Genomic DNA, 15,417 nt, shown 5'->3' with positions numbered 1-15,417 from the left:
CGCACGAGAACACACCGACTGAAGTTGAAGTAGCTCCCGTTTCTCCCCCATTTCAATTTGGACACTCGCTACGGGTTTCAGGGTTCACATTGGCTAAGGAATTTAGGCACCAAAAGGAAGAGCGCAATAACGCACAGTTTACAGAAATTCAGCTTTGCATTTGACCGTGCGTAGTTCCACAGCATCGAGATTATTGGTAACCATCTTAAACTTTTCTTTGATTATTTATACGAAGTTTCTAGTACTACTTCAAAACGAGGACGTGGATATTTTTGTCAAACGTTGCCATTGCGTTGATAGTCTAATGACGGCAGAGGTCCAGCAGCCCCCAGCGCAGACTCCTGCCCAGAGCAGCCCGATGTCTGCCCCGGAGAAGCCCCATGGACAGACCACTGTGATGGAAACCGCCTCCTCCACCACCAAAACCAAAAAGACCAACGCGGGGATCCGCCGTCCGGAGAAACCCCCCTACTCTTACATTGCGCTGATAGTCATGGCTATCCAGAGCTCTCCCACCAAACGCCTGACGCTCAGTGAAATTTACCAGTTCCTCCAGAGCCGCTTCCCGTTTTTCAGAGGCTCTTACCAAGGATGGAAGAATTCCGTGCGTCACAACTTGTCGCTGAATGAGTGCTTCATAAAGCTGCCCAAGGGGCTCGGGCGGCCCGGGAAGGGCCACTACTGGACTATCGACCCAGCCAGTGAGTTCATGTTCGAGGAGGGATCCTTCCGCAGGAGGCCGCGGGGCTTCAGGCGTAAATGCCAGGCGCTGAAGCCCATGTACAGCATGATGAACGGCCTGGGATTCAACCACCTCCCCGAGTCCTATAACTTCCAGGGGAGCGGCGGGGGCCTGTCCTGTCCGCCCAACGGCTTGTCTCTGGACAGCGGGATTGGGATGATGAATGGACACTTGGCAGGCAACATGGAGGGGATGGGACTGGCCGGGCACTCCATGTCCCACTTGTCGGCCAACAGTGGACATTCCTACATGGGAAGCTGCACAGGATCCACGGGGGGCGAGTACCCCCACCACGACAATTCAGGCTCGCCCCTCGTCACCAGCGGGGGAGTGATGGAGCCGCATCCCGTCTACTCAAGCTCGGCCTGGGCTCAAGCGCCTTCATCCTCTCTGAATAACGGAGGTTCTTACATCAAGCAGCAGCCACTGTCTCCCTGCAACCCCGGGGCGAACCCGCTGCAGCCCAGTTTACCCACGCACTCTCTAGATCAGTATAATCTTCATCAGAACGGACACAGTAACACGGATTTGCAAGGTAAACTAACATCGCCAAATGATTACGCATGCCTTTTACAGTCACTCATACCCAATAGCCTAAAATGTGTGCAAAATAAACACTAGGCCTATTCTATTGCTCAATATTTCCTTTGAACCAAATCAAAACCTTATCATTTAAATTACAAACGAGGTGAAAAAAACATTACATTATCTCGGCATATAGAGTATTGCTTCGCAGAAAGCAGATACAAATTTAGACGAAGATTGCATATAGTAGGCCAATAGCAATAATGTAAAGGTCTTTGGGCAGCCTTCGCCTACTGCAATCAGTGCAGTGAGCAAAGATAGGGACTGAGCACTGGGCATGCTCAGTGCATTTGTTTTCACATAGGCCTACAACAACTCCAATATGCCACAGTTTTTGGCGGATAATATTGGTTAGAATTGATGGTTCTGTTATCTTGGAAATAAGGAAATGGACGCAAGAAACCATCGTCTAATTATCCAGTAAGGAAGTTAAGTAATTCAGTTTCCTGTCCTCATTTAACTGGCCAAGGAGTGGGACAACTAACAAACAACAGGTTTAACCCTCTGTTTTCCTAATAAATTCCTGGAGGTGGTTTCAGGAAGCACTCGGACGGCACGTCTTCTGGGACTTGTGTTTAGAATGGTGCCAATCTAGAGACAAAAACAACAAGCGCGAGCCGGAGCCAGTCAATTCAAGTCCCCGAGGCACCAGGTCCTCCGGGATTCGCGTGCGAGCAGGCCACTGTCAATTAGAACTATCCCACCCCCGAGCTCTCCAGACGGTTCTCAGCCTCAACAGTTCCCTATGACAGCCCCAATCAGAGGGGTAGACAGACCGGGCTTTTCACAAATTAAATGAAAGATTGTCTACCCAAATTACAATTAATTGTTCCTGAAAGGCAATTTAGGACGAATTTAGCCTCTTCAACAATATTCTGAAAAGATTTAGGTAATACTAGTCCTATTTCAATCGATTTTTATATCATAGTATAATATTACAATAATATAGGCTAAATAATACGATGCACAATATTACAATTCAACTTATAAATAACAAATTAGACCAACATCAAAAAGCTCAGAAGTCACTTTTGAAAATAGGCCTATTTAAAAAAAATATATATATCTTTCTATAGACAAAGGTAAATGTGTATTATTATTATTATGGTTCATTTAGGGCTATATGCAATCACCCAGTGGCAATACTAGTTTATTATTTTTCCTTGTACCCACAAATATGTATTTCTAACTAATTTGCTACAACCTTTTCTTTTAAAATGCTGGCCTATATCCTTCTCGACTTGTGGTTCTTACTAGCCCATTCAAAAAGACAATCATACTGTTTTTGACAATTGACAGCAACACATTCACATTGGGTTGGCATGCTATATGGCATAAGGTGAACTAAAATATTCTTTACTCTTGTATCTGTATTCTTAGGTATTCCACGGTACCATTCTCAGTCTCCCAGTATGTGTGACCGGAAAGAGTTCGTCTTCTCCTTCAACGCGATGACGTCCTCAACGATGCATTCGCCCAGCAGCAGTTCCTACTATCATCACCAACAGGTCGCCTACCAGGACATCAAGCCCTGCGTCATGTGACAGCACTTCCAGTGAATAACGGACATCACTGACTTGAGCCACTAAAGCCAAAGCGGCTGCAGGGCTGAGACGAGGGAGCAACCCAACCCTTGGAGGTAGGAGAGAAGGCAGGCCCTGGAACGCGCTGTAAGAAGCAACAGTCACGCCAGAGAACCCATAAACTAAACAACTTTTCACACAAAAAAGGATTTGGTACAGAGACATAAATACGTGCAAATGCAGATTTAGTTCAACTTCAATGTTTATCTCTCTCAGAAACCAAAAAGGGTGTGGAAATATCACAGAACAACCTTGTGGTGTAGGCCTAAGCTGTGGGCTATTTTCAAGAAATGTCTGTGTGCCACACAAGAGGTAAAGCAGAGACCGGTTGACACTCACCTCATGCATCTCAACCCCAGCTGCCGCTTGGTACTATAACTCTGCGGGCGGATGACTACCACTTGAGAATATTTTACAATGTACAATAATGTGTATTATTTTTGTTATGCATTCAAAAGATATACTGCGGGGAGAATTTCATTCCTCATTTATCCGGGTTAGGCTACTCGGCTCCATCGAAATGATAGTTTGATTTTTATTTGATTTTCTGAGAAGTTTGGACTAAGCTATTAGGCTCCACCATGCATTAAAACAATTTAATCAACAAGACGATCTGAATTAAGGAAAGATGAAGGCACTTTTTAAATAGTAAAGCGCAACTTCTTATTTATTCTGTGCATATTTTTAATTGTACACTTATAGCCACAATATTGAAGTATGCTTTATTGGCAATATTTGCCATGATGCGTTCTTAAAACGGAAATTGAAGACATAGATGTAAGCACTGTTAGTTACATGGTTATTTAGGATAAGTTACATGTCTATTTAGGTGTATATATCCGTGTAGACACCCGTTATTTTTCAGCACTGTATAAATTGTAAATGTTATGCTGAGTATTGACATACTCGAGTCTTTAGATTAGTCTGTATATTACTACACACAGTTTGTATAAAAAATTAAACGTATTGGCATGCAGTTTAACTGGCTGAAATACCCATACAATTATTTCTGTTTCCATTATTTTGGAACTTGTCGAATGTTCTTCCCCCGTCCCCACCCCCCTTTTTTTTTTTTAGGGACAATTATACATGCAGGTACAGTTCAGTCTATTCTACTGTGTGGTGCAAGAGGAAGGCCTTTACATAATTTTGGGGTGTTCTATTTGAGTTGTCTTGAAAATCAAAAATATTCGTTAGAACAGAGTCCTTAATATTCAAATATTCTGGTCATCAACCAAATATTTTCATGTGAAAATAGGCCACACACATTTAGGAATTGATTGAGGTTTAGACAAGAATAGGCCTATAGGTGAACACAATGCATTAGTATATGCTACATCCATTAGCCTAATGACGCTCATGTTAAAGGAATTAGCTAAAAACACAATAGCCTATGGTTGGATATAAAATAAGACATATCTGTTGGCGGTCGAAAACTCCTGTCCAATGTATAACTGTGTAATCGGAGTGTATGTTGCAATTAACCCTTAACAAATCAAAGCCAGCAGTTACCGGGGGAGGGCGAATTCGCCTCGGATTCGGTTTCAAAGAGGGAGGAAAACGCGTGCCCACCGCCGAGAACCATTTATCCTTATCCTTCTCTTATAAAAGGCACAACGGGCTCACAGACTGCCTTTTCTCAAAAACGGCATTCTGGATGCTCTAGCGGTTCGGGGGGGGGCGCTGCCCCTGTGACAACAATTTTGGACCCCCTTGTGGCCCCCCTAAATGTGGAGTATGAAATAATTTTTACATAACTAATTTTTGCTATCGTTATTAGACAGTGGCAATGATGATTATGAACATGGTCGTTTGCCTGCAATGCAGTGAAGAAAACGATATGGCAACAATAACGTCTAATGTAACTGGCCCCTCTAACAGTACAACTGGCCCCAGCTTGGCCCCCCCAGTTGAAATGGTCTAGAACCACCACTGTCTGGATGTGAGGTTGTGTTTACTGGAATATAGTAGGCTATAGTAAGTTCAGCCATTGCTAAATAACATTTAAATGGATGTGAGGTTGTGTTTACTGGAATATAGTAGGCTATAGTAAGTTCAGCCATTGCTAAATAACATTTAAATGGATGTGTGGGTTGTCTTTTTTCAACCTTGAGATTACGGGCTTATTCTCATTACGTTATGTGGTTTGAAAATATATATTTTTTTAAAGTATCAACATACTTGATGTAGATGCTTGTAGGCCTTGCCTAATTAGCGCTACATTGCATGACATATCCTGCCCCCCCAAAATACATAGCGAATCACACAAGGCTTAAATCAGTATAAAGACATTAAAATAATATAGGCCTAAGCATTTCTCGTGCATTATAAGACATCGTGGTTTTATTTCCATTTTTTTAATCTAAAGGCTGGACTGCAGAAGAGCCGGTCAGGCTTGGAGCGACTGTTAAAAATATTAACATTTACTATCTGAAATGGTGCCATTTTTACACGAAAACAAGTCGATGCAATCTTTCAATTTGTTACTTTGGAAATGTCATATTGGACAGAATGTAGGCCTGTTTCAGCACCGAATCTAACTTGAAATCGACATGCTTCATTTGACTTAAATGCGTAATTTATGCTCAAATCCATTACATGCAAATAGAAGTGCACTGAATTCCCAAATAACTAACTTAAGTGTCGCAAGCTATAAAAGAGCACTTCAACACTATACTAGAACTAGTTAAGTAAAACATATATTCGAATGAAACAATACAACAAATGTTGCATTCACTATCAACACGTTTTGACTAATATTGAAATACTGCCTGTTCAAATGTACCGTTTAAACCATTAGTGTAAGAAGAAAGATGTAGGCCTACTCATTCTAGAAGAAGCCCTGTTATATCAGTGTCTGAAAAAATGCCTCCAATTGCAAAGGAACAAAGTAAATGGCACAAATATTATATTTGGCATTTCAATAGTCACTTCAACTTGATGTTAGTGTTTTTAATATATTAAAGTAACCACTTTAGTTGCACTATAACGTTTTTACCTACAAGAACAAATACAGTAATAAAACTTAAGTGTTTTGGAAGTGAAGTATTGTTATAATAGCTTATTCACAGTGATATTCTCACATTGGGCCCCATGCCCTGCTGTGTAGATGTAGGAGTTTCTGTGTGAGGCTGTGTGTGACTATGTATGTATGGAGCTGTGTTATCTCACAAGGTGACCACTCTCTGAACTCCAGTGAAATTCCCTTGTATGAGCAGAGCACACAGGGGCAGCAGGCCCAGTCGCTCCACACTGCAGCGGAGGGACCACACATTAGCATGCTGATGACGTGAGCCGGGGCGCTGCACCTCTATAGGGCTGGGATTCCTGCTGGGGCTCCACAGCTGTTCCCCGGCCTGGGCTGGATGACAGCTCCATAAAAAGCCTGCCTGGGTTCTGGTCTGGAGAAGCAGACATGCTATGTGCTTGTCCCTCAGCCCGAGTCTAAACTTCTCTGAACTGTAGGACACCTCTTTGGCCAAGCAGAGCATTAGCACAGCAGCTATAGGCCAACCAGATGCACACAGGAGGTCGTCACAGGGTTAGGGCACTGCAGATAGAACCTCAAACTGTGACCAAGCTAGGTTCAAATATCTAAGCCATCAGACGTCATGCCAGCCATAATGTTTACCTGCTGGTTATACAACATATCTTTAGCAATAGATAGCTCAGAGGTTAGCACATCCAGTATACTACAGCTAGTCCTCTTAACGCCTGCTTCCCACATACCACCCTCAGTCAGACTAATTGGACGTGTCAGGCCCTCTGATAGGCTATACCATGTGTTATGCCATAAGCTACCCACTAGCAAGAGGAGTACTGAAAAACAGTTCAATACTGCCAAAACACATAAACAAGGTCCCATGAGAGGATAGGACACTTGATGAAGGGTTAAACACCAGCTCACCATCCATCTGACTATACTATTCCCTCATCCGTTTTAGCTTTAGGTTCATATTTTCCCCAGATTGTTGGTCAGTAGGATAACTTACAACAATAGGAACACACAGTACTGACAGACTAGCGGTGTGTGATGTGTACACAGATCATAATTTGACAGTCATGGGATGATCAGTCCTGGGTTTTGAGTTATAAAGAAGACAAAATGGTTAAAACTATGAACTCAAAGTATGGTTTATTTAGTACACAAAATATCCTGTGAATTGTGATGGCATTACATGTAGGGCATTAAACATTGCCCTAGCACAAAGAGACTAACAGGGAAAACTCCGACCTCTCCTTTCTTTGTGACTGACAGACAGGCCTGCCAGTGTGGATGAAACTTCTGTAGAAGAACATTTCAAACGGAAATGGGGTTACGTGTTATCAATACCAACACTAAAAACCATGACGACAAACCAAACTGCTTAAGGCATTAAACATTTTCACACTTCACATTGGTACAGTGAAGGTAGCATCATTCCCTTTCATGAAACACAGCCTTTTCTTTCTGCTGGCTTGGCTTCGTTACGGAGATGGACAGAGAAGCAGGCAGTTACTCGTTATGGTTGAGCTCCTGCTTGGGGGAATCTGCCTCTGCTTCACTCGTACTCTCTCTACTTTCTCTAGCTGTATTTTTGGGGCCTGTATTTGGTCTGGGCCTCCGGTTGCTTGGACCTGGCCTCCTGCCTCCCCTCTGGCTCTTGGCCAGCTCAGCCTGCAGGTCGTGGCCGTTCAGGGAGAGCCCCTCCAGGGCGGCCAGGGCCTGGTCTGCAGCCTGGGGGTCTAAGTAGTCCAGGAAGGCCCGGTGCTGAGCACCCTGCCACGTGAGACGGATGGGGGCTGCCTCCCTCTCCCGGAGAGCAGTCTTCAGCTCGCTGACACGCAGCCCGGCAGGGATGCCCCCCAGGTACACTGTGGTCACGGTCAGGGGGGGCCTGCGCTCACGGGGCTCGCCACCTTCCTCCCTGCCCTCTTGCCCGACTCCATCCCTGTCCACCTCTCTTCCCCTCCCCCTGGCCCCCTCCCGGCCTCCTCCTCTGCCTCTTCCCCTACTTCCATCTCTGCCCCCCTCACGGAAGCCCCCATTGCGGAATCCCCTGACCCTCCTACCCCCCTCTCTGCCTCCCTCCTGGCCTCCCTCCCCGTCACCCTCCCTACCCCCCTCTCTGTCCCCCTCCCTCCTCACTCTTGGTGGGCGTCGTCTGGGTTTCTGCTCAGTCTCCTCTCTGGACTCCCCGTTGAGGTCCCTCTCAGAGTCCTCTTGGGTGTTCCGTCTAGGCCTGCGCCTGGGCTCACGCCGGGGTCTATCACCCTCTGACCTGGGCTCTCTGTCCCTCCGGGGCTCCCTCCTGGCCCTTTCCCTGGGCTGCGGGGGAGGGTGGGTCCCCAGGGTCACGTCCTTCCCTTGCTCCTCCTCCAAGGCCCGGAGCTTCTTCAGCACGGGGATCTTCTCCAGCATCTCAGCGTTCAGCTGCAGGTATACAACAGAACAGGCTCAGGGCTGCTCAAGGTCATATCACAGCAGGGCTGCTCAAGGTCATATCACAGCAGGGCTGCTCAAGGTCAGCAAAGGCACTGGGTTAAGGGCAGCCCAACTCTCATGCCAAGAAGAATGGGGTTTATTAAAGTGATGGGGTACAAACACAATCAAGAAAGCTAATGTTTGGTGCCTGCTCATGCCGTTTTAGGTGACCATGCAAATGTTTAGTGCATGCTAGATTGCTTATGAACTACACCAAAACCCATGCACGACTAGACTACTCGACAAACCTCAAAAGGCACAACAACCAACACAACAGTACTCCATAACACATCCATGCTTACAGTACTATACAGTACATGAATGAAGAGGAAACAGACTGACAGTCTTCAGGAGCGCTGATAACCTCTCTGACCGTATCATCTTCATTGTGGGGGGATATTCCACTTCCCTGGTAAGCTATATAAAGACAGCTCTCTGATTTCCCAGGGCAGAGTGTGTCTCCTAAGGCTGTGATGGCGGCTGCTCCTGTACAGGATATAATGGGCTATTGTTTTTACCTTGGCCCCGGTGCCCTCTCTTTAACTGGGCCCTGCACAGCCAGGCTGGCCCGGTGGAGAGGCCTTTGATGATCAGACATGGCCTTCCTGTCTACGAGGTCAGCATGGGTCCTCAGGACGGGCATGGTGGTCTTAAGGGACCACAGAGGTAGCGTGCGTGTGTGTGTGTAATGGGTATACTTCTACGGGAAGGTGAGCAAACAAAGCTCAAGCAACACGGTTTGAGGTGCAGCCAAAAGTCACTGGAAAACTACAGAAGATGGGCGCAACTTTGGCCTCATTTTGAAAGCTGTTTTCTAGCTCAAATCATTGAGGTTTCAGCCATTCAGCAACATACAGCAACTAATAGCAGTCGTATTTGTAAAACCAGCAGCTGTAGCTAGCAGCAGCAACAGTAGTTAGAACAACTGCATAAGCAGTTGTTCTAATATGAATGAATCATATTGAGCGACAGTAAACTGAGTGAGACTTAATGTTGTACCTTAGTCCAGATGACGCCCGGGGGCTTGGGGCGTTGGCAGTCTGTCTTGATGACTCTGGTCGGGGTGAGGATGTAGTCCACAGTGATGTCATGGCTCTCAATCAGATCCTCTGGGATGTCAACAACCTGCAGAAATACACAGACATCAAGCACAGATACACATTGCAAAATAACAGGAATCTGGAGCATGAAGCAACACTCCAGGTTAAGACCAAACACAGTGTTTGACAACAGGCTAACCTGGCAGTCATGGACGATGGTAACCACCACAGTGGATTCTGTCACAGCCCCCATGCAGAGCATCATGGCATACTCCATGTCAGCAAAGCCCTCTCCTTTACCTATTCGGTAACCTGAGGAGAAAGGAGAGATGAGATTAATCCTAACAGTATGGGTGTTGGTGCTGAGCCGGAACTTTCCTGGACCAGGGTAGGTGTCCACTGCCCACAGAGTTCTCTCTGCGGGCTCTCACCTTTCTCAGACACGGCCACAGAGCCAACCACCAGAAGATCCACCTGAACCTTGGAATCCAGACCCACAGGGACACTGAACTCCTTCACTCCCTGGAGAAGAAACAAAGAAAAGAAAGAAAGAAAGAAAAAGTAAGAACGGGTGAGAACGGGTGAGAACGGGTGAGAACGGGTGCACCAGATCACAAGAAACATCGGATTCAAACATTTTACATTTGAAACCCGACACTCCAACTAGTCTGGGAACAAAGCATTCGGTCTTCTATGGTGGATTCACCAAGCTGTATAGAGTGACAGCATGTTCATGGAGATAATGAATGGGAAGTGGTGAATGAAGGAGGTAAAGTGAGATGTTGTGCACTGGATGGAGAGGGATAGGTAATGCGGCGTCGGGGTGGGTGTTGGGGGAGAAGTAGTGTTGAGCGATTAGTGCTTTTTGAGGTTGGTTCAGTGTATTACTACAAGGTTTTGATCATTTTTGTAAAAACATGACATGCACTATGCATTATGTGCGTTGAATGCTGTAACAGAATACAACTACTAAAAGTCCCATGATGGTAGTGACTGCTTATCACTTATTAACCAGCAGTTATTCACACGACTTTAATATTGCAGTTGTGTATACTACATTTGTTTTATTTGATGACTTTATTATTTCATTCCAAGTGATCCTCTTATCTCTATAGAGCTGCTGCCTATGCTGTCTGACAAAAATCACTCTCAGTAGGTCTTCAAAGTAAATAAAACACAAAGCAACTGCTCTCTATGTATCCCCTCTTGGTCGCGCATTCTTCTATCTCTTACGTAGCTGGCGTAAAAGAAACAGACCGGACAAGTAGCCGCACAATGGATTATGTTGATTGTATTTAATTATCCATTTTTCTGTACTAAACTATGTAGAACTTTGGCCTGTTGCACAGTTTGGGTATGATCCGATTTATCTCTAGAGAAATCGCAGCGCAATGAGCTCACAAAAAAAAAACTGAACAAAATGGAATTCAAATAATTGAACTGAAGTCAATTAGTTGTTTAAAAAACAAAAAAATCTCCAACATTTCATTTAATTGCTCAGCACTAGTGAGAAGGGACCGACTCACCTGCGAGGTGGAGCACACTCTCAGTTCTTCTTTGCTTGCTCCCTCAGGCGGGACAATCTTATTGAAGAGTCCTGTGCGAAGGCGAGGGGTCGGCACCAGCAGGGTTTTCCTCGCCTAGAAGCAAGAGGCCAGAGTTTAGTAAGCTAAGAGAATATAACCATAGACAGATGAGTAAAGGGCGTCTAATACAAATAACCATGGAGTGCTGGAATTAGGTTATGATCTGGTGATGAGACAACACTACTGAACCAATGGCCCAGGCTCATGGTGGCCTGTGACCCAGGGCTACCTGCAGCACGGCCAGCCTCGCCCCCTCCAGCGGCTTGTCAGGGTCCACCTTCACCTCGTCAGTCTCATTGAATACCTGCAGCTCCGACACCTTGGCGCAGGCAGTGTGGGCACCCTGGGGGCAGAGAGGGGGAGAGGGGGTAAGGAGAGAGGATGTGAGTGCACACTTACATCCAGGGTGATGTAGCGTGCCTGCTGCTGGGGTCGGTCCGGGTTCACTTTGACCGTCTGGCTGGACTTGAACTCCTGCAGGGCTGAGAGACGGTCACAGGCCGGGATCGCACCCTGACCGCATAGACAACCACATACAGCAAGACAAGCACGTATCCACACACACACACACACACACACACACACACACACACACACACACAGGACAAGGGGTTCAAAAGCATGTGTCAAAAATACGTTTTCTGAAAATAGAGATTTTACCACAGGTCAAAGACAAAGGTACAATGATAGCTACTAGCTTACAATATGATATATCTAATAATTAGGCTAGCTATAGCCTGAAGAACCCAAGTTTAATTGCATAGAATTCTACTTCAGCAGAAACGAGCATTTGGATCAGGAAAGTTTCCTCTCACGACCTCTACATACCGGTTGTCTATCTGGTTGGTATTTTTCAGGTAGGAATGTGAGACAAAACATCTTCAGAGTAGCGTTATCAACCTGACCTTCTGTGTGCTAGTCGTCTGTATATCGTTTGTATTTTCAATACTGATGCAATTTGCACGTGACAAAACACTTGTACAATATGGCCGAGCGTAACCGAACAACAAACACAGATAACTGTGAGAAAACATGCTTCAGTTGACTGAAGGTATGGCGAATAGGTCTGGCAGCACAACTGATTAGCAAAACATACTGAACATTTAGAAATGTGACAAAACTGAATAAAAAGAAGGAACTACACTATGAAACAAAAGATAAACGACAAAGAATGATAGTAATAAGCTTTGGAGCACCTTAAATGACATTTTGGGAAACAGGCACACTTGGCTCCATCATTCATAGAATCAGATGGCTCATTCACCACAAAACACACAGATATTGCCAACTACTTTTTTTCATTTTTTTCCCCATTGGCAAGATTAGCAAACGCTACACATCCAAGTATAACTTACCAAATGATGAAAGACAAGCATTGTAATTTTGAATTCCGTAAAGTGAGTGTGGAAGAGGTGAAAAAATTGTTGTCTATCAACAATGACAAGCCACAGGGGTCTGACAACTTGGATGGAAAATTACTGAGGATAATAGTGGACAATATTGCCACTCCTATTTGCCACATCTTCAATCTAAGCCTACTAGAAAGTGTGCCCTCAGGCCTGGACAGAAGCAAATGTCATTAATCTACCCAAGAATAGTAAAGCCCCCTTTACTGGCTCAAATAGCTGACCAATCAGCCTGTTACCAACCCTTAATAAACTTTGGGAAAATTGTTTGACCAGATACAATGCTATTTTACAGGAAACAATTGACAGACTCTCAGCATGATTATAGGGAATTACATTCAACAAGCACAGCACTTACACAAATGACAGATTGGCTGAGAAGAAATGATGATAAGACTGTGGGGCTGTTTTGTTAGACTTCAGTGCGGCTTTTGACAATATCGATCAGTCTGCTGCTAGAAAAACGGATGCGTAAATACAGGTCAGCTACTACAGCGACTGAAACACTTAAAGAGCTGTGGTTAGTTTCAGAATGGGTAGCAAGGAATAAGTTAGTCCTAAATACTTCAAAAACTAAAAGCATTGTATTTGGGACAAAAAAAACCCACATCCAAATCTTGTAATAAAAATGGAAATTGAGCAAGTTGAGGTGACTAAACTGCTTGGAGTATCCCTGGATTGTAAACCGTCATGGTCAAAACATGTTGATACAACAGTAGCTAAGATGGGGAGAAGTCTATCCATAATAAAGCTCTTTTCGGTCCTTCTTAACAGTACTATCAATAAGGCAGGTCCTACAGGACCTAGTTTTGTCGCACCTGGACTACTGTTCAGTCGTGCGGTCAGGTGACAATTGGCTCAGAACAGGGCAGCAAGGATGGCACTTAAATGTACACGGAGCGCTAACATGAATAACATGCATGTCAATCTCTCATGGCTCAAAGTGGAGGAGAGATTGGCTTCAACACTATGTTTTTGTAAGAAGTGTTGACAAGCTGAATGCACCGAGCTGTCTGTTTAAACTACTAGCACACAGCTCAGACACCCATGCATACCTCACAAGACATGTCACCAGAGGGCTCTTCACAATCCCCATGTCCAGAACAGACTATGGGAGGCACTCAGTACTACATAGAGCCATGACTACATAAAACCCTATTCCACATTAGGTAACTGATGCAAGCAGCAGAATCAGATTTTTAAAAAACATAAAAATACACCTTATGAAACAGTGGGTACTGTGAAGAGACACGTACACGCACACAAACGCACTCTACACACACGTACATTGTAATAATGTTGTATGGTGGTATACATTTTGTATTTTAGATATGTAGTGGTGTAATAATGTTATATAAGACCCTCTTAGGCCTCACTCCCCCCATATCTGAGATATCTACTGCAGCCTTCATCCTGATACAACACCCATTCTGCCAGTCACATTCTGTTTAAGGTCCCCAAAGTACACACATCCCTGGGTCGCTCCTCTTTTCAGTTCGCTGCAGCTAGCGACTGGAACAAGCTGCAACAAACACTCAAACTGGACAGTTTTATCTCAAGCTCTTCATTCAAAGACTCAGTCATGGACACTCTTACTGACAGTTGTGGCTGCTTTGTGTGATGTATTGTTGTCTCTACCTTCTTGCACTTTGTGCTGTTGTCTGTGCCCAGTAATGTTTGTACCCTGTTTCATGCTGCTACCATGTGTTATCATAGGATGGCAGCAACACGTCTTAGGTCTCTCTTTATGTACTGTTGTCTCCCTTGTCGTGATGTGCGTTTTGTCCTATATATTTTTTTATTTATTTATCCCAGCCGCCATCCCCGCAGGAGGTCTTTTGCCAGGCCGTCATTGTAAATAAGAATTTGTTCTTAACTGACTTGCCTAGTTAAAAGATTAAATACATTTTTTTAAATTTAAATATGATGTACTGTGTTTATCTTTTGTTTTGTGTGTGATGTAAGTGCCTTAATGTGTTTGGACCCCAGGAAGAGTAACTGCTGCCTTGGCAGATGCTAATGGGGATCCCTAATAAATACAAATACATTCGGCTTTTGTTAACATATTGTGCAAAAAGTCAGGTCAACACTTTTCTATTGATACCTGATCTCAACCTCCTTCAGCCAAAAAGACCAATAATAAAGTGTAAATATTATTTTATTCAACATTGTCTTGTAGAGACACTTTTTTACAGCTACTTTCAGACTGACGTCATGGAGTAACCATGGTAGCAGTCTGATGTTTAGGTAAGGCTAGCTAGAGACATTTATTAGTGCAGACCAATGGCTATGGAGAGCGCACAATGAACATTTTACAAGACTTTTCAAAATGGCTATATGGGACCTTACCAGCCGCACATGCAAAAGATACATTTAAACTACAGACAAACACTTGATATTTTGAGAACTACTAAGAGGGTTAGGTTTAGGAATAATTCAATCAAATTGCAGTACACTGAACCTCCAGAAATGCCCTACCTTAAAATTGGGGATTCTGTTGTGAACAGGCCTTGGAAAGTTTGCAAGATTCTTAGCTTCAATGTAATCCCAAACTTTCTCTCGGATGTCCCATTTCGTGGCACCTAAACAGAAAACAATTCACATGCTTGATGAAATGACAGTTTTGAAGAAAGGGTAATGTAAATCCCAACTTCATAACGGCAACTGCTAGGCTACCATCCATTGGCATGCGTTAGCATTAGTGACTTTACGCTAAACACACAGCAATCATTTACCGGGATTAATCGTAATAACGGCCTCCATTATCCTCTCGTCGAAGATGCAGAAAATTCTCACAAATCACTGACGATTAGTCAAACTATCACAAAGTGACCACAGATTGATTGGCGCACGTGGGAGTTCTGTAACATTGTAGCAACAGCTGCTTGTCAGGGATGTTTTTTTTCTGTATGGTAGCTCGGAAAGACCAAACCTTACACCGTCAAAAGCAAACGTGGGGTGCATTCATTAAGCTGATTCTGTTACAAAACGTATAACGCAAGCAACCGTAA

At 44.3% G+C, this 15,417-nt stretch overlaps 2 protein-coding genes across 3 annotated transcripts; one reads left to right on the top strand and one right to left on the bottom strand.

Annotated features, from left to right (window-relative positions):
- The first annotated feature begins 1 nt into the window (after position 1).
- LOC106587373 (forkhead box protein F1) lies at positions 2 to 3,892 on the top strand. Its single transcript, XM_014175717.2, has 2 exons — positions 2 to 1,277; positions 2,708 to 3,892. The coding sequence occupies exons 1-2, from the start codon at positions 305 to 307 to the stop codon at positions 2,869 to 2,871; spliced, it is 1,137 nt and encodes a 378-aa protein (XP_014031192.1). The 5' UTR covers positions 2 to 304; the 3' UTR covers positions 2,872 to 3,892.
- Positions 3,893 to 7,019: 3,127 nt separating this feature from the next.
- LOC106587375 (methenyltetrahydrofolate synthase domain-containing protein) lies at positions 7,020 to 15,340 on the bottom strand. Of its 2 annotated transcripts, none has more exons than XM_014175720.2 (8): positions 15,142 to 15,340; positions 14,885 to 14,988; positions 11,400 to 11,513; positions 10,941 to 11,054; positions 9,846 to 9,936; positions 9,614 to 9,726; positions 9,374 to 9,499; positions 7,020 to 8,323 (listed from the first exon to the last, which is right to left on the bottom strand). In XM_014175720.2, exons 1-8 carry the CDS (start codon positions 15,167 to 15,169, stop codon positions 7,406 to 7,408), a joined length of 1,608 nt encoding a protein of 535 aa, XP_014031195.1. In that variant the 5' UTR covers positions 15,170 to 15,340; the 3' UTR covers positions 7,020 to 7,405. The 2 variants fall into 2 exon arrangements, with proteins under 2 accessions (XP_014031195.1, XP_014031194.1); XM_014175719.2 differs by lacking the exon at positions 11,400 to 11,513 and adding an exon at positions 11,230 to 11,343 and having other exon boundaries at positions 15,142 to 15,339.
- Between the last annotated feature and the right edge of the window lie 77 nt (positions 15,341 to 15,417).

Source organism: Salmo salar, chromosome ssa26 (assembly GCF_905237065.1).
Source record: "Salmo salar chromosome ssa26, Ssal_v3.1, whole genome shotgun sequence".
Taxonomy (NCBI): domain Eukaryota; kingdom Metazoa; phylum Chordata; class Actinopteri; order Salmoniformes; family Salmonidae; genus Salmo; species Salmo salar.
This window is presented reverse-complemented; position numbering and strand designations above follow the sequence as displayed.

What these genes read in the sequence shown, in the direction of transcription:
- LOC106587373 (XM_014175717.2), top strand. Translation starts at nt 305, where the DNA reads ATGACGGCAGAGGTCCAGCAGCCCCCAGCGCAGACTCCTGCCCAGAGC. An exon ending in CAGTAACACGGATTTGCAAG is followed by an intron (nt 1,278 to 2,707) that starts GTAAACTAACAT and finishes CTGTATTCTTAG; the next exon opens with GTATTCCACGGTACCATTCT.
- LOC106587375 (XM_014175720.2), bottom strand. Translation starts at nt 15,169, where the DNA reads ATGGAGGCCGTTATTACGATTAATCCCG. An exon ending in TGTGGCCGTGTCTGAGAAAG is followed by an intron (nt 9,727 to 9,845) that starts GTGAGAGCCCGC and finishes CTTTCTCCTCAG; the next exon opens with GTTACCGAATAGGTAAAGGA. An exon ending in CGGGCGTCATCTGGACTAAG is followed by an intron (nt 8,324 to 9,373) that starts GTACAACATTAA and finishes GTATACCTGCAG; the next exon opens with CTGAACGCTGAGATGCTGGA.